This window comes from Teleopsis dalmanni, chromosome 1 (assembly GCF_002237135.1).
Source record: "Teleopsis dalmanni isolate 2A chromosome 1, ASM223713v2, whole genome shotgun sequence".
Classification (NCBI taxonomy): Eukaryota; Metazoa; Arthropoda; class Insecta; order Diptera; family Diopsidae; genus Teleopsis; species Teleopsis dalmanni.
In genome coordinates, this window is record NC_051846.1 from 172,876,217 (window position 1) to 172,895,987 (window position 19,771).

Consider the following 19,771-nt stretch of genomic DNA (forward strand, 5'->3'; position numbering starts at 1 on the left):
ATCAATAACAAGCAGAAAATCCAACGCAGAGTAAGTGGAGGCGAAATATTTCGAAATAATAACGCACGAAAAAATCTCTCTCGATTGTTAAACGAAAGAGTAAGAGTAGAGTATGCTTATAATTTAAGGCAAAAAACATCACACATTAATGACAATCGAGAGGACTCCCGATATACTGACGGCTCTTATCAATTTACCAGAGAAGCAAATTCCGATCGAGAATTATCTGTGCGTACTGAGGAGCGCGATAACCGAAACAGATTAACTGAATACGAAAATAAAATGCAGGAGCAATCACGTCGTAATAATAACCGAGAAGAATCTCGACGTACTGATGAACGCGATAATGAACTTCAAATAACTGAACTAGAGGACTTAAGACAAGAGCAATCACGTGGTAATGATGTTCGAGAAAAATCTCGACGTACTGACGAACGCGATAATCAACTCCGAATAACTGAACGAGAGGACTCAAGGCAAGAGAAATCACGTCGTAATGATGATCGAGAATCTCGACGTACTGATGAACGCGATAATCAACTCCGAATAACTGAACGAGAGGACTTAAGGCGAGAGCAATCACGTCGTAATGATGATCGAGAAGAAACTCGACGTACTGATGAACGCGACAACCTCCGTAGATTAACTGAACGAGAGGATTTAAAGCGAGAGCAATCACATCGTAATGATGATCGAGAAGAATCTCGACGTACTGATGAACGCGACAACCTCCGTAGATTAACTGAACGAGAGGATTTAAGGCGAGAGCAATCACGTCGTAATAATGACCGAGAAGAATCTCGACGTACTGATGAACGCGACAATCTGCGCCGATTAACTGAACGAGAGGATTTAAGACGAGAGCAATCACGTCGTAATGATGATCGAGAAGAATCTCGACGTACTGATGAACGCGATAATCAACTTCGAATAACTGAACGAGAGGATTTAAGGCGAGAGCAATCTCTTCGTAATGATGACCGAGAAGAGTCTCGATGTGCTGATGAACGCGACAATCTGCGCCGATTAACTGAACGAGAGGATTTAAGGCGAGAGCAATCACGTCGTAATGATGACCGAGAAGAATCTCGACGTACTGATGAACGCGACAACCTCCGTAGATTAACTAAACGAGAGGATTTAAAGCGAGAGCAATCACGTCGTAATGTTGACCGAGAAGAATCTCGACGAACTGATGAATGCGATAATCAACTCCGAATAACTGAACGAGAGGACTTAAGGCGAGAGCAATCACGTCGTAATGATGACCGAGAAGAATCTCGACGTACTGATGAACGCGACAACCTCCGTAGATTAACTGAACGAGAGGATTTAAGGCGAGAGCAATTACGTCGTAATGATGAGCGAGAAGAATCTCGACGTACTGATGAACGCGACAATCTGCGCCGATTAACTGAACGACAGAACTCACGTTCGGAGCAATCATTTCGTTATAACGGAGAAGTATCTCGACGTATTGACGAAAGCGACAACCTACGTCGATTAACTGAACGAGAAAGTTTACGACAGGTGCAGTTACGTCTGAATGATAAACGTAGTGGTCAATACGACAACTTACGCCGATTTATGGAACGCGATGACTCAAGACAAAAATCACGTGACAAGGATAATGTAGGGCAATCCCGACGTTTCTTACAATCTGATGTTGAATATAGAGGCAATAGCGCTACTCAACAAACCTACGAGGAAGTTTCTATCAACACATTTAAGAATATTAAGCGAAATTACATACTCCAGAGCTTATTTTTGGCTATTATCATAATGAAACTTTTATCTGATAATCTCAAAACGTAAGTACACTGCACAAATAAAATGTTTCGCTCTATAAATATTTAATGTCTTAAACTTTTTCAGTAAGCTTTATATTAATAAATTCAATCAGGCTGTGAAATTAGTTGGATTTTAATGGATAATCTCTTTGCGGAATGAATCGTCTTGTATTGTATATAAAATAACACTGAAGACAAGAAAATAATATGATATACCCATGAGCAACACGTTTAACAAAGATTATATATGTATATATAAATATATTAAAATGTTATTTGAAAAATATGTTAAATAAATTTTAAAAGCATGTTAAGAGCAGAGTTTTCATTTTTGTGTGGAGATTTTTGAGTAATTGACATTTTGCATCACTAAAGATACTGAAACTACCAAGTTTAGTTATTGGCAAACTAATCCAGATAAAGAATTCAGTAATATTAAACAATTTGAAGTTAATGAATATAGGTTCAATATTATATTAGATATTTGTATAAAATATTTGTAGTTGATATTGAAAGATTAAAAAACAGTCTTGGCTCATTATATAGTTGTGTCAGATTTTGCGAACTGCTTTAGACTACTATGAAAAAGTCCATTGGTTCTAATAAATATATATGTATAATAAATATTTTCATTATAATTATTTAAATACTATAATTGCTTTAAAGATTGTATATTCATATTTGGAATATACTATATATATTTATAACTACTTAGAGTACATTTGTAAGTCAGTGTATTTGATACAGTCTTAGTGATTCACCTTCCATTCCACTGTTCGGAGATTTGAAATCTGTTGCCGCATGACATTTTTAATACCTATAATTTCACAATATTCCAAATTAATACTTTATTCACATTATTTATGTACAAATACTTACTATTTTTATATCACTAAGTTTACCAATATAAATCAATTATAGGAACTAAGGCATTTGCTTCTTAAATAATTTTATTAGTTTTCTGCTATACATAATTTATTTTGTAAAATCTAAAAAATAAGCATAAAATTAAATAGAACTTTATGTATAGACTAAAGTTTTATGAGCTCTTTACAGTCACATAGTGGTGTTCAAGCGATCATTTATTTCTTTAGATGTTTTGGGGCCAACATTTGCTATAGGTGACTGTTTTCCATCTTCCTTTTCAGTACTTCCCGGCTTTTCATCAGTTTTTGCTAATGTACGCTCGATTTTCACATAATCGTATTCATTTAGCTCTGAAAGCTTTAGAGTTATACTTTGTAGTTCCCGTTTTCTCATATTTATAGATAAATTTTATTTTTATATCACAGAAATATAATTAATTTCTTTCAAGAAAGAATAACTATTAAAAATAGTATAATCTTCTTGACGCTGCTCTTGACAAGCTGTTTTTCAATTAAATGTCATTACAAATTTCAAGTGTTATACTGCAATTGTACTAGATGTGACAGTTTTGTAATTTTCTGATGATATTCACGATTCGGTTATCTAACGTCAAATATATTTCAACTTGCATAAAATACAAAACTTAATTATTTCAATTACATTTTGTTATTTTGCTAAAATATTTAGAGTGATATAAACTTGTTTCGATTGTTATACTTAGCGCTTAAAATTTACGAAACGAAAATTATGTATGTAAACGATTTTAAAAATTTGTAATTACATAAATATTATAGATAAATAATTATAGATAAGCAAATTAATAGATATAGAAAGTTGATATAACTGAAGAAAATATTTCAGTTAAAAGAATTCGGTTTTTAATGTTATATATGTTTCTCTTAATTGTTCGGTTGTCTTAAATTATAATTCCATATTTCATTGAAAGATCAATTAGCATATACCAAATCTCACCAATACATTTTTGTAAGCATTTTGTTTTGATTTTATGTGAAAATATATTCGTTAAGTATTCGTCGAGTTAATTACTATGATGTAAACATGTCATTAGGGTTTAACATTTAACTAAACACACATGTGTCGAATTTGACATTATAATGGTATTTATATTAATTTTAAATTTTATTTATGTGTCTAATATATAATATATAAGAAGGACCTTATTTAGTGTCTTTTTTAAATGACATTGTAATAATAACAACAATAATGCTTTTAGTTATGTTAAAACTTTAGTATAATTCAATAATTGCTGCTCTCAAACTTAACACCCAATAAATGCCGTAAATCTAGAGTTATTTTCTTAATCGAGGTCCACTTTTAGTGCAATTTTCACTTACGATTGATAAAACTCGATCAAAATGTATAACACTTGATATTAATTTATAACACTCTAAATATTTTGCCAGAATAGCAAGATTAGCTTGAAATTAATAGCTGTTTTATATGACTTGACAGTTAAAGTGTGATTTGATTTGACATATCTATTTAAAATATATATAAATGTCTATGACTACTACAAATATATTGTATTACTCTAAAAACACCCGATTGGGCGAAAAAATTTTTCAGACCGTAAATAAATCTTGATTGAATCTAGATTTACTAATCGAAAACGATATAACACCAATTAGCATCAACTTTGACAATTACTTGCATACATTTTCAACTGTTATACATATTTTATGATAGGGCAACCCTTGCATTTGTTTTATATTTCATTTCTTTTTTTCGAAATGTCAAACATTATTTCTCGACATTTCATGCGTGAATATTGGGTACTGTCGCACTCTACTTAGTTTTTTCTATTTTTTTGTAATATACGCGTTACGTGTGTGAGAATTATTTAATTTAATTAAATTATAATTTAATAAATAATATATTTGCGACATAACATAAAATGTGTTCTAGAAATTGATAACAAATGCATTTCTTTAGATACATGTAAAATGCCAAGTGTTAAGGTTCAACTGATATCAAATCGTAAAAGAGCATTAAAATAAATCACAAAAAAAAAATAATTTGTTAAATAATTACAAAAATTTTAATAAGTTTGTAAAAAAAATTAATTTCTTATTTTTTCCGATATATATTGTCAAATTGTATTTGTGTTCTGTTAATATTTGACCAGCGCTCGCCCTCCACTTCGATTCCGTTAGCTAACAGCAATAAGAAGGAGCGCAACATCTACACAAGTGAAAGTTATCTCTGCCGTGTGACCGTAACTGGATTTTGATTAATATTTTTCGCAGTTTTAAAATTTTGCCATTTAATCACTGTTTTTTTTTGTGTTCTTATTCGTTATAATGCGCTTTTTTTTTGCTCTTAAATAAATGTTTTCAAATAAATTTCTTAACTTAAACTAGTGGCGCAATTTTGCTTAATATACGACGTCATAATAGTAACAGAAACGTTTATGGTGGCATTTTGGTGTAAAAATTGTTAGTGCTTCTTTCTTGGATTTTAAATTACAGTCAGTCTTGCAAGTCAAATAACATCAGCAAAAACAAAAACAAAAACAAAAACAACAATAAATACAAATACACGTTCAACATGGGCTTGCTTTTATCAAAATTGTGGAGCATGTTTGGCAACGAAGGTAATTATTAAGTGTAATTAACGTTAATTGTATAACAGTTTACTTCATAAAGTATTTTATTGTTGTTGGTTAATAACAATTAAAAAAGGAAATATTTAAAAAAAAATATGAAGAAATATTAAATATTTAGTCCATCTATTTTATGGTTTAAAAGCGCATAGAATATAAATTAAGAAATTTTTATTGTAATTGGAGAGATCCATTGTAATACAAATATCATCTATTCGATCTGTTTATTACGGTTATTCTAGGAATCTATTTAAACCTGTTGAACCGTTGTATTGTACGACCTAATTGAATAGTTAATTAATAGATGGTAATTATTAAACGTAATTAACGTTAATTGTATAACAGTTGCATTTTATTGTTATTGGTTAATAACTATTAAAAAAGAAATTATTTTTTTTAAAAAATGAAGAAATTTTAAATATTTAGACCATCCATTTTATGCTTTACAAGTACATAGAACATAAATTAAGAAATGTTTAATGTAATTGGAGAAATGAATTCTAAGGCCCTGTGCGAGTACGAGTAAATGGAGGTAAATTGAATTGAAATTTCTTAGGGATTTTTCGCACTGCACTTATGTAAATATTTATTTATTTATTTATAGCACTTAATTTACTTAATTTAATTTAATTTAATTTAATTTACCTAATTTTGGTCTAATTTACCCAACTCGAAATTCTGGTAAATATCAACATTTACTAGCATACCGACATAATTTACTATTTCCGTCAATTTATCATCATTTCACTCGAATTCGCACACGGCCTAAAACAAATATCTATTCGGTCTATTTATTACGTTTATTCTATGGATCTATTTAAGTCTGTTGAACCGTTGTATTGTTCAAAGACCTAATAGAAGTTGTTTTTTTTTCAAATAAAAATGTTTACAGTTTTATATTTATATGTTATGTATAAATTTTTTTTTATATTTTTAAATTGATTTTTTGCTGAGAAGAAATTAATTGAGATGTATCTCAATATATCGAATAATATTTTATGTTCACTTAAAGGTCAATTAACTTGTAATTCTCAACAAAAGCGTAAATGACTAACAAATTTTGTTTACTTTTTCGGTTTAATTTTTGTTTGAGTATCGCCCATGAATCAACCAAATTCAGGCCAAAGAGAGTTTTCTCTTTTATGTCTGCAATTAGTATTTCCGACAAGCATTTCATCATAGGGGAATAGATATATAATTTACTTTAATTTTGTTAGTAATATTTATTGCTTTTATTAACACAATTTTTTACTCTTTGAGTACAAAAAATATATAATTTAATATATACAATTTTATTAAATTATATATCCAATTTAAGGAAAAAAACTAGTATTTAAAAAAAAGAGGTAAATATGTGATGAATATTACTAATAACAACAACTTCAATAGTTAATTGCATTTAAATATAGCGGTGGTTTATGCATTTGTGCTGAGAGATATACCGTAACATTGGTAAAACAACAACATATTGACAAATCTTCAAATTTAAATACCACAAGTCAAGTATGACGTTGACTTAGGTGATTGAAACCTAACCTAAGGGTTAATTCTTAACCTATAAAACTTAGTCTTAAAATTGTGTATGAATTGTTGAAATCAAAAAAAATTATTGCAAAGATCACTGATAGAGCATATTAAGCAAAACTCAAAACAGTTTATTTACACAGCTGCTAAAAATTTAAATTAATTAAAAAAAATATATACATGTTTTGTTGTCATATTTTTTTATTATATTATTACTTACTTACTGTTGTTCTCTTCTCCTCGTAGAGCATAGGGCCCTCTACCATAGATCTATACCGAACTTTATTGAGTGCATTGCGGCATATATCATTCCGGTTATAATTTGCATTATTGAGTTCTCTCTCTGTAGATTTACACCAAGTTTGTGCTGGTGCATCAGGCCCTTTAGAGCCTTGAGGGTTTTATGTTAGTGCTGTTCTTGTGTGGCTAATTTATCGCTATTTACGTCGATCAATCTGAACTAGAATGGCTCTTTGTTGTGTACGGCACCACAGGTCTTCATTTCTTATTCTTTCAATCCATCTTATATTAAGTATTTTATGCAAACAGTTTTTTATGAAGGTCTCTATTCAATGTGCTTGGAATGTTTCTATGGTTTAAAGCCATAGAAGAGCACAGATTTTATATTTAATTCGAAAATGCGGGGTTTCGTTTTATGAGATATTTGGCTTGATTTCCATATGTTCCTCAGCATATTATTTTATTATCCCTTTTCTACTTCTAATTCTTCGGGTTGTTATTCTTATTTTGATTTTACTAATCATTTCACATTACCTACAAGTATCTATTATTTGATAGAAAATCCACTGTTCATCACATTCTGTAAATACCAATAATGTCAAATTATCAATTTTATCTTTCTTATATTGTCTAAATCCCACGATGACATAGGTTCTTAGCAAAACTTATTCAGATGTTGTGATTATTAGGAAGTGCTTTCGGTTTACTATATTTATTTTCTTTTATTTTCTATTTTCAAAATACTGCGATTTTATAACGTTTTTAGCCTTCCAGATTTTATTAATCACTGAGAATTTTAGGGCAGTTGCAGATGATAGGGTTCTCTAACATGTCACCGATCCAGTTCCAGTTTCCCCTTTTCGTGATAATTAAAATAGGATTTATGTTGCATCTACTAAAAAGAGACAGGACATTGTTCATGTTTGACCATTATCTTAATATTTATTAATGTCATTGTGAGGTGTCAATATTTCTCCAATTTGACGATTTTAGTTTGATTTGACTATTTGACGCCTAGTTGGCTTTAAAGCCATTGTGTCTTATTTAGTGGTTTAAAATGAGTTTACTTCTGTTTGGTGTAGAAACTGTAGAATTGTGGAAAAATAGTTCTTAAACATTTAGAAACTATTGACTTTAATTCTATATAAGTTGTGTGCAATGGAATTAGACTTCTACATAAAATCATTGTAACTATCTCGTATCATTTCATCTGTCTCTGAAAAAGAATATAGAGCCGGGAGCTTCTATCCCTGTTTGATTTTAGAAAATCCTCTTCACATCTTTGCTTAGTTCGGTTAGAAGCAATTGTTAAATCAAACATTCTACAGTAGTCGCTTTGCTTTAAGGGTTCTCTGAGAGTCGAGAATCCTGTTATATTCTATTCTATATTATTTGTAGTAGCTTGATTAAAAGCTGAAAGTCAAGAGTAGTTGTGTTTATTTTAAGGAAATTCAACTCTATTCATAAATGCATAATAGAAAATTTTTTCATTATATTCCACATGTTTGAAACTGAATTTATTAAAAAATCTTAAGCTAATAATGCGTTTTTGTTTACTTCATTGTTTGTATTTTAAACAAAAGTATTCGCATGTGAAATTTATCTACAGAAATTGCTTTTGTTTACGGTCAGTTACACTGTTTACACTTTACTGATGAGATTCTCATAAATCATTTTGAAAATTATATCAACAACTTCTCTGCACTGGTTTCATGCTTCAAATGTAAACAGTTTTACTTTCAAGCTAAGTAATAAAATTCCAATGCAGTAGAGATACAACATAGCATAGTTAGATACAGATACTAGTATCTAAGTTGTTCAAGTCGTACTTGTTCCATTTCAATTACCAAAAATGGTTTCGAAAGTCAAATTATTTTACCAAACGCTGCGTTGTCTGAAATCGTATGAATTCAGCATAAAAAACTAATTTGTATTTCGTAGATACATTTTTTTTTTGTATTAAATAACCTTGCAAATGGCATAATGTGTATGAAAATAAGTTCGGTCATGGACGTACGTTCAATACATTACACCCACCCTCGAGTATAAGAAAATACGAGAAAAAAAAAACCTTAAGACGATTAAAGAATTATTTCAAATATATGCTTAATATATACGTCAATTGTGAAGAAATATATTTCTTTATAGTTGTAGTCATTACTATAAAAATGCTATAATTGTAAATAAATAGATAATATTAAAATTAATATGTTTAATATTAATTAATAATTAAAAGACACACAAGTCGAGTGTGTTGTGAGGAACAGTCCACTCATTCTTATTTTAATGAGTCAAACTATTCTACATTATATCAGTCCATGAGGCTCTTTGGAGACTCATCAATAATCCCATAACCTATGGGTTATGGGCAACAAGCCTTTATAAATTATTAATTTCTATATATTACAATTAGTGTGAAATCTAGCTGCTATAACCCAATAGGGATTTGTAACCGACATTTAGCGTTGATATAGTACTAAATACAGATTACCGCAGATTGTTTGTTTTTCCTCGCATTATTCTAACTCCTAGATAATTATTTTAAATCACTTATATTTTAATTTTAAGTATGCTAATTCTTCTGTTCGATATATGGATGTTAAATTCCATTATGCAAATAAGCGTCTTTGTACATAAGCTATTCGTGTTTAACAGCAAATAAGTGTTATTTTTTTCCCTTATAGAAGTGTTCATAAAAATTTTCGAAAATTAGAAGTTATTAACCTTTGTTCCATAGTTTAGTAATACGTCCGGGTCGCTGTTTTGTAAGTGATATTATAGGCATCTGACCTTCAAACTTGTCTGATTCTATGCTTTTACTTTTACTTTTACTTTTATACGCTTTAGTAAGATGTTGACACACCTCTGTTACTTCCATGTGGACTCAGGTGCCAGAGGCTAAATTAATAGAAATAGGTGGCAGCACGAATAGGATTAAGTGTCAAATTTAAGTCGGAGAGGTTATAAATGCAGCGTCCGGGCTTCTTGCTTATCTTCTGTTATACGAGAGCGCTTTGATAAGTCAGTGACTTTTTGAATAAAACAAATTTTTTTTGGCAAATAAACATTTTATTTTTCTACATAATCACCTTTTAGCTCGATACTTTTCTTACTTTCTTAGTCCAGCGTTTTTCTTATTTTCTTACCAAATAATAGGTTTTCTCAAAGCTCTCAAAATAAATAACTTCTTCATTCGACTCAAATCTCTTACCGCTCAGCTATTTCTTTAGGTTTGGAAACAGAAAATAGTCGCAGGAGGCTAAATCTGCAAAATATGCTGGATGGGGTAGCAATTCGTATCCCAATTCGTAGATTTTGGCCAGTAATGCTTAATTAGCACATGAAATTCACTTTTTTCCATTTTCGTTAAAATTCACGACGTTGTCTGCTTTGAACGGCTATCAAACACCAACTGAACGACGTAGCTTGCTCAAAATTAGAAAGTTGCCCACTGGTAGATTACAGCTGACGGCAGCACTGTTGCATTTGGAGTAACTGGAAATTCAAAAAGTCACTGACTTAACAAACCGCCCTCGTATATTTATTGCTAAAAACGCAGAAGTATATTACTTATGTCAATTTTAAGATATAGACCATCCGTTTATAAAAATTCGGTACTGTTTTGTCATCTATAATTTAATTATAAATTGCTCCTTCAATGTCTCTTTGTTTTAATAAATGAACTTCATAATACCATGAAACATTAACCTTTAAAATCATTAAAAAACTTAATTTATTTTGTAAAAGCAATTTTTAGTATCTAAAAAATCTAGTTACTTCCCCTTAATGATTTAATTGCATTTTAAATCTCTCAGAGGATAGATTAGTATATAATATTTGACATTTGTCATTGTTAAATGAGGAAAATAAATGTAAAGTATAATGATGTCATATTCTGAGCTATTTGTAGATACAAGTTATATACGTAAAGTACTTGACTGGTACTACAGTAGATTAATTCTATTTTTACTTAGATAATTTTATTTTCCAACTGCAATATTTTTTAATAATTTTTAGTGTTTATACGAAATTATAATAACACCTTTCTTTAGTGTAATGTTACAAGCGAAAGAAATCCCCATTAGAAATTAACCTACATTTTTGCTCCAAAAAGATTAAATGGTTTGTAAAATTGTATCTCACGATTTCACATGACATTCATTCAACTAAAATAATGGGCAAAGCGAAAATAACACACAAATGAATAATAATCGTGTACTTTTAATTTTTTAAAGAGTATACAATATTTTTTTCCTTATTTGAATACTCATATATATAATATATTATATTCTTTTGCTACAAGTTCTAAAATTAAGCTAAGAAGCCCAAGCAATGTCAATTACAATTAACTTAAATTTCGCCTTTAAGTAAAAGGACAGTAGTGCGTGCGTGCTACACTCCATAAATTCTACTTCAGTGTACATTTAATTTTATTGTATCTCAAGTCATATTATACTATATACACATATGTATATTTATAAGTTTGCTTAGTTTTTTTAATATTATTTTAGTAATGAAAACTTTTTTTTACAAGTCTTTCGATTGAAAGTGAAAAATCGAAGTCCCTTTCAAGACAACGTATCAAGTGCATCCAGTGCATTAATGTAATTGCAGTCTATCCTTTTGAATTGCACACTTGTTAAGGACATTCAATTCAATGACAAATTATGTTAAGTAAAAAATCAATTGCATTGAATATGTCATCATTATCAGTAATTGTCTATCTTTAGATTTCTATGATAGTTAACTCGCAAAAGTTGGAACACAAATAAAATTATTATTGCAATTAAATTCTCTTTGAAAATTATTAAATTCATGCATATAGACTTGTTGAGAAGAGATACAAAATGCGATTTCGCAGTCTTATTTTTGGTCTCAATATTGACTTAAGTATGACTTAGGATGCAAAATTCGATGGCTAAAGCATAACTTACCCAAGCTCTTAATGTAATAATCTACTATCGTATCAACTGGAAAGGTTCAGTTAATATTTCGGCACATTAGCATATCTATTGAAGCCTTTTGAATGATCTCAATGATATCGTTTCAACTTCCTCACATTGTAAATTACAGTTTGGGTAATAGCCATGCAGCAATATCGGAATATTACAGTGAATGGTCGATAGTAATGATTCATTTTTGCTTAAAAACTTAAGTACAATGATGGTAGCAAAACTAAACTACTTGGGTCTCAATATTTCGAAAAAACATGTTGTATTCGGGACCACATTTGTTAAAAACTTCTACATATTATTATGCTTCCACCAGCTGATCTTCTGATACGACTGTTTGACACTCGATTTTCTGGTCAAGTGTGTTGAATTTTGGTCTACAATTCATGTAGAATTTTCAACTAAAATTCTGTGTCCTCCAACAGATCTCCTGTTATGACTTTTTGGCTCTAGATTTTCTGGTACAGTTTGCTAAATTCTGGATAACAACTGTTGTAAAACTCGCAGATAATATTCCGCGTTTATCATTGGACATTCTGATATCAATTTATTCTAAGCAATTCCTTTTAATTTGAACGTGGTCTAGTTTTATTTAATTTTGTACTTTTCAAAGCATATTGTTCTATCTTTTGGGGACTTCCGACTTCTATACTTCACTTTGACATCTTGTTTTTGGTTTATATTATAAACTTCTAGTTTTTTTAACAATTACAATAGATGGTATGCACGTGGAAAACTTCTAGAACAGGTTATAAATGTCTTTGCAATGCTGAACTCTCCATTCTTTTTGCTGGTCCATCAGAGTGTGTGGAACGAACTCTGTGGAGATCTACAATTCGTTCAAATTATTTGTTGAAAATTAATAGATTGCGCTTTGCAGTACCTCAGTTTTCTTTTCGATGAGTCTTGTAATTACCCAGTAGTCACATTTAAGATATTTTTTTTTTTGATTGCGAGGGATTGTTGGTGGGAGTACTTGGTTTTTATATTCAAGGTCGCGGAATCGAATGAACTAAAGGAAAATTGGCGTTGAGTACATCTATTTCCAGTCTGCACACAATTTTTTCGCTTTTTTTAATCAATTTGTACAGAATATAATATTCATTTTTCCATCCCTGTTGTTTTTTTGACCAATAGGTATAAAGTGTCATTATATGTTAAATTCTAGCAATGTTAAGCGCTTTCGTTTCGATTTTGACAAATAACATATATAGTAGATAATGTAGACACTATTTACCTATTATCATTCACTCATAGAGGCGGTGGCAATAAGAAAAAACTTTTATGGAGTTTTTAATTGATGTGGGACCCATTATGTATTTTATATAATTTCTTTTCTTACAAACAAAAATGATTCCTTTTTATTTTTTATATAAAAAGACATAAAAAATAAATTCTGTAACAAAAAAGCAATTTAATTGTTTCGAAAAATTAAGAATTCATTATAATAAAAATCTTACAAAGTCACGCACAATTCAATTATATATACATACTTGTATATTATGTAGTGACGTAAAAATAAAATAAAATAAATTCATCGTTCCGCATTTTTTCGTAGCATTTAATGTTGCAGTCAATTAAATTAATTCAGTCTTTCAGTCTCTTCAAAGAATAAAATGTATCTACAGATACAGATTTAAAGCTACTACACTTAAGTGATGACTTGCATTCACACTGCAAAAAATGGGTGCCAAAAAAAAAAGGAATTAAAATAAAAATACAAAAATTTTAGATAAAAAACTTAAGTTTTAATAAAATTTGGCAAACAAATAATAAAAAATAAATTAAATTATAAAAAAAATTTGCAGTAAAATTATAAAAAATTATATTTTTGGTAATCGCATCAGTCAGAGTCGTTTTGTGATAAATTTCCTGTTCTTTTCTTCTTTGTATTTTACTATAGATAATAGACTTAAAAAAGAATTGGCATTGATATGAGCAAAAATGGAATTATTTTAAAGTACAAAATATTAAATAAAATGAATCATTTTATGAACAATAAAATAAATTCGTAAGCAAAGAAATTTTGCAAGCATTATAAAATCTGACGCATGGAGTAGAATGTCTGATAAGAAACTTAAACCGAAAACCATAAAAGAGTTCGACGAATGATATATGACGTATTTACAGCCACTATTACGTACTACATAATGTTAATACTTTAAGATACATGACTTTAATAGGAACTCTGAATATGATAATCGGGGTATACATTATATTTTAATTTATTTATTTTTTAATTATTTCATTTCTTTATATTTTATTTTATATATTTTATTTGATATATTTTTCTTAATTTTATTTTGTGTATTTTTCTTAATTTTATTTTAACACAAATTATTTTATTTTATTAAATAATTTAAAAACACATTCACTGTATAGCTCGAAGTTACACATCTGGAATAAAGTTTACCAAGGCATTCTGCCGTGTTGGAGAGCTGTTGGCACTTCTGCAACCGTGAATTGATTTATTTTTAGTTTATTTTATTTTAATGGTTGAATGGAGATTAAAGAAATTTCTTAATGTAGATTAAAACTTTATGGTTAACCTCGACTTTTATCTCTCTTTAATACCGCAGATCTCTGATCCCTTACACATCCCTGATGAATTTTGAAAAGGGATTATGCTCTATTCGTGATAGTAGTTCAGCTTATATGGCCGTACCATTACCCCCTAAAATAGAAACAGAAATCTTCTGACCAAATGTACTGACTAGATACTGACAGATATCTAGTCATACAGATTTTTTAAATTATTTAATGTGTTATAGCTATAGATAGTTATTAGGTTTTTTAATAAAGTGGTTTGGAATAAAAAAAAAATAAAAATTTTCTAATAAAGGTCTGCCGGGTGATCAATGATATGTGTAATCTACTATTTTTCTCTAAATAAATTTTTCGCCCTTTATTCAGTAATTTGCTAATGTCCCAATAATTGTTGACACTTCATTTAATCGTCTTATCACGCGATTGGAGTTCGTAATAGTTCCATAATAGTTCCATCCTCTTAAAACCCCGACGCAAGATGTGTTGTTGTGTTCAAGAAACAATCCTTAGGTGAAAATCGATTTTTTATTTTTATTATTTTACTTACAATAATCATTGTATCTAGCTTTATTGTTTATTTACGTCATGACTTCTTATATATTGGTCGTTCTAAATCGTACATATATATAAATAGAAGTTTTCGGAGCTCAGTTGGGCAGATTAAGTAACATTTTGCATATCAAAATTTTCAGAACGAACGAATGAATCGATTTCTGGTGATATGTTAGAGTGGCTTCAACATAAATACCGTAATTCTTATTTTAGTCCTTTCCTTTATTTTTCGATAACTTTAAAATATTGAGCTAATAAAATAATAAAATAATGAAGCTAATTAATTGCGCGGAAAAGAATCGAAGACAATCCTATAAATAAGTATAATTTAAACTAAACTAATATGGTTTATATTAATTTACTTTAGTTTCATAGTAATTATCTGCAGTAATTAATTTGTCTTCTATTCGTCTTGATGTCATACTGATAAGAATATTGTATGTGGTAGCTATTATTTTTGCAGCTTTTGTTTATTTTAGTAAAAAATTTAATTACATTAACTGCTTTAAGTTTTTGTTACCTCATGTTATTTATATAAACATGATGTCTACGAGCACTACTAGTAATACTCATTTCTTAATTATAATAAATTTTCATTTGATATAACTTCATGACATAGACTTTTCAAGCATATGTTTTGCGAAAGTAAGAACATCATATATTTTTATTTATATATAATAATTTGAATGGAATTCATTACATACATTCCCTTTTATAAAATGTCAAAACCTACGAAGAAGTTGATTGACATATATCATATATAGATTGTATGAGGGCAGATACACTCAAAATTGATGCATTTCACCAAGAAGTTAATGAGTTGAATAAAGTTCTTTGATAGAATAGAAGAATTGAGACTTGATAGAGTTGAATAAAGTCGATCAATAGAACATATTATACTCGTATAGTTTGCAATGCGCCATATACCATGTACTTTATCTTAATCAAACATGATGGAATTATACAATTAATCGATAGAACAGATTATGTAGTTAAATGTCTATAAGTTACTAATAATCTATGTTTAAAGGGAGAATAAAGAGTTAGGGAGAATAAATAGTTAGGGATAATAACGAGATAGAGTTCAAATTAGTTCATCGATAGAACAGATTATATAGTTTGGAATGCATCAAGTACTTAGACTATATTTATTAACGAAAGAACACAGACTTGATGGAGTTATATGAAGTGAATCGATAAAATAGGTTACACAGTTTAAGATGTATCAAGTACTCATACTTTATATTTATAGCGAGAATAGAGACTTGATGGAGTTTAAAGAAGTTGATCTATAGAACGAATTTATAAATATTCAGATTCTATTGAATATCAGAGGAATGGACACTTGATAGAGCTGAAGTTGAGCGATATAACAATTTATATACTTTGTGATGTACCAAGTATTTAGATCAATAATATCCAAAGATCAATAAAACAAAAATAGAGATGATTGAGGTAGGAAAGGTTGGTCGATAGAACAGATTGTATAGTTTGATATGAATTACGTACTCAGATTTTATTGTTTAATGGAATTATAGGAACTTGATAAAGTTGAATAAAATGTAACTACAAAACAGAATATATAATTTAAGACGTACCAAGTATTCCAACTATATTAGTTATCTTTATTATCAAGATTCAGTTATTATCAATTTATTGATATGAATTTCTTTTTTAAAAAACTACTAATTTTTCTTAAATCAGATTTCAAAAGTGTGTAGTTACGCTTCTGTTTTCGGAATTCCATATTTTCGTTAGCCGTTAGAGTCTGACTATTTGTAACTTCCTTCTGGTATCGCTAGTTATTAGTTATTATAGTTGTGCAATTATTTTGACTTGAAAGGTGTTTTCATAAGTGTTTCCAATGGCGTTATTTCTTGTCTTTTTTATTCTTTCTTTATACATATATCATCATTAGCTGATATAATATGGGTAGCCTTCATGAAAGCATTTAATCTATACACACATCTAAAGTTGATCTAGCTCAAGCATTTTCACATAACATATGAGTAATGAAAGTATATTTTATATTCATTTATCTTAATCAAATAAAATCAGTTTACATAAATCCAAGTTGCATACATTTACATAAAAGATACGAAATGAAAACGTTTGGCACAGTTCGGTTCGGAAATATTATAAACACTTTTGTTGTTTCTGTTTTTAGTTTCACTTTTATTAGCTGAAAAAATGTTTATTTTTCTCTAAATATGTTAAACATATGGCGGCGCTTATGGCGATTATGTCAGACGGATTTGCTTGTTGATTTGATGAAGAGTTCAGTGGGTTTTCCGCACTAAATCAAGTCTTGCCATAGGTCAGTTTTAATCATTTCTGAATTCGTTTTCCCCTACAAAATGTCACAATTAGTTATTTTATATGTTTTATTTAATTTATTTTCAAAAAGTTGAAAAAAAAACGCAATTACTTCAATGAACCGATTGGACTTGATCACATGAGATAAGAGCTGTAAATAAATATTAAATATTTATAGATATTATGCATACTTCCAATTCATTTTGAATTATAAAAAAATTACTAAAAATGATAACCTCTGGGTTCAAATTGCAAGAGTTATTTGCTGATAATTTTTGTGTATACAATTTTGCCATAAACTAATTAAGTGATTTTGTTTTAATATTTTGAAATATTATTATAAATATTTAAACATTTTTTCACTTAAATTAGGTATTTCTAAAATAGGAATTTCAACATTAAAAACATTTAAACGGAGGGTTTTTTTAATAGAATTTTTTTTATGTATTTATTTCCTGTTTTTAGTGCCGTTACTTAGCATTTTTTAATTTTTAAGGGCTGTTTAGACTTTCAAGTATTTTACGATATGATTACATACAATTTCTAAGGTTAAATCACATTATTTTGAGGTGGGTATTGGAACATAGAGAATATATATACATAGAGAACAATCTAATAGCTGACTACTGCTTTACTCAATGTCAATTATTTGAGTTTCGGCCGTTCTGCAGCGATTACACATAGTATATTAATTAATATACTAGGAAAATCCTTAATTACTGTATGAACGGTAAAGGTCAAAGTCTAGTTAAAAGATACATTAACAAATAAAAGGCAGTGTCAAATAGATTCTTTGCACTAAGCAGAGAGAGGACACTAAACATATTATTGGGTTTCTGACAACCTCGAAGCTTTTGACAGAGCTGAAGTACTATATTAACAAAAAAAGATTGTTTAGAAACCAGAACAATAATATTGTTTAGAACAATATTATGTCCTCAAAGGGGTGAATTTGATCGGTTAAGACAACTGAGGTTAATATAATAGACCACCTGAGTTGCGCTGTAAAGTATTTTTCATTTAAAAATAATAATGTGAGCCATTTTTATAGATATGTATTATTTTAGCATCGTTACTGCTTAGAGTAAGAAGCCTCTTAGAGACTGTTATAGATAGTTTGATGAATCTCTTAGCGTGTCTTTTTCCACCACATTTTTTTCACTAGTATTTAAATTGGGAGTCTTCCCAGTATCTGAGTTTGTCCACTATGTGCGCTCTCAGTAGTATATAGAAAAGGTGTAAGGGGATTAATTAGGTTTGAGATAGTTAATTCAAGTTAGACACCTCGTTTAGTGAGACAGTCGGTCCTTTCATTGCTCTTATGTTCTTCATGCCTCGGGATACACCACAATATTACGCAGCGATTTTGTTCTAGCTTTTTAAGGTTAGTTAAGCAGTTCTCCAGCATAATGTTATAGATTTTTATATAAATATTTTAATTTGTTTATGAATTAATTTTAAAATTCATTGGGTCTTTTGTAAAATAAGATCTTTTGTTCTCTTTTGTTTTTTATATTTTGATTTTTTGTTATTGTTTTTTTTTTTGTTTTTTTTTTATAGAACATGAAACACATGTTTTATTGAAGGTATTGTACGAAAAGGTTAATGCACCTAAACTGATATCATCATGTACGCTTCCGTTATTATGAGTATAACAAGCAGTATCTGCGATTTTGGTACCAGTTTCAGATTTTGTCATTAAATAAATTTTGTTAAAATATTTAAAATAGATTAAAAAAATTAAATTAAAATCAAATTTTGTTTAACTTGCTACTCTATTCGCCTTGTGTTTGCCTTTCAAAAAGTATCTCATGTAACCTGAGCTATTTGCACGGTGTTATGTTGCTCGGCAGAAGTATCTCATACCCATCTGTTAGTCTGTTGCTTTTACCACAAAGATATTATTAGTATGAGGATATGTCTCCCCACCTGTGAGAGGGAGTGGTTTGCGATAATAATTAGCGTATCTAATAAAGCATAAAGCAAGTAAAATCACGTTAGTTGCTTCACCTCAACATTTCTATCTACACAAATTATTTTTTGCGATGTTTGAGAAAACGGCTTTTAAAATATTGTAACGACAACTTGATTTTGATTTACTCTCAATCTATACAATTTAAAAATTGACAAAACAAATTATTATTGCCTCAACAATTTATGTGTGATTTTTATTTTTTGCGCTGATTCCACCTCGAATTCAAGGCGAAGATCACGGATTTGTCGTGAATTCGTTAACACCAAACAACTTTTGCGTTGTATTGCAGTTTTGCTTAGACAAAAACTAAATTAAATTAATTTTTTTTGATGTTTTATAAAAAAATCGTTACGTTATTATCATAAATTTTTTTTGTTTTAATTTA

At 29.2% G+C, this 19,771-nt stretch overlaps 3 protein-coding genes across 6 annotated transcripts in view; 2 read left to right on the forward strand and 1 right to left on the reverse strand.

Annotated features, from left to right (window-relative positions):
* Positions 1-2,086, forward strand: part of LOC119666731 (trichohyalin-like) — a 3,972-nt gene extending 1,886 nt beyond the window's left edge. Inside the window, exons 2-3 of the mRNA XM_038076014.1 lie at positions 16-1,811; positions 1,876-2,086. Coding sequence (XP_037931942.1) covers positions 16-1,811; positions 1,876-1,927 — 1,848 coding nt within the window. The 3' untranslated portion in view covers positions 1,928-2,086. The remainder of the gene's footprint in view (positions 1-15; positions 1,812-1,875) is intronic.
* A 700-nt stretch (positions 2,087-2,786) lies between these two features.
* LOC119670484 lies at positions 2,787-3,105 on the reverse strand. Its single transcript, XM_038080760.1, has one exon. It carries the CDS (start codon positions 3,048-3,050, stop codon positions 2,847-2,849), a length of 204 nt encoding a protein of 67 aa, XP_037936688.1. The 5' UTR covers positions 3,051-3,105; the 3' UTR covers positions 2,787-2,846.
* Positions 3,106-4,404: 1,299 nt separating this feature from the next.
* LOC119670206 (ADP-ribosylation factor-like protein 5B) overlaps positions 4,405-19,771 on the forward strand; it is a 30,859-nt gene continuing 15,492 nt past the window's right edge. Inside the window, exons 1-2 of one of the 4 annotated variants that reach the window (XM_038080370.1) lie at positions 4,405-4,450; positions 5,039-5,271. In XM_038080370.1, coding sequence (XP_037936298.1) covers positions 5,226-5,271 — 46 coding nt within the window. In that variant the 5' untranslated portion in view covers positions 4,405-4,450; positions 5,039-5,225. Of the gene's footprint in view, positions 4,451-4,488; positions 4,508-4,539; positions 4,617-4,731; positions 5,272-19,771 lie in introns of those variants that run through there. The other 3 variants (XM_038080371.1, XM_038080369.1, XM_038080368.1) reach the window with 3 other exon arrangements.

What these genes read in the sequence shown, in the direction of transcription:
- LOC119670484 (XM_038080760.1), bottom strand. Translation starts at nt 3,050, where the DNA reads ATGAGAAAACGGGAACTACAAAGTATAACTCTAAAGCTTTCAGAGCTA.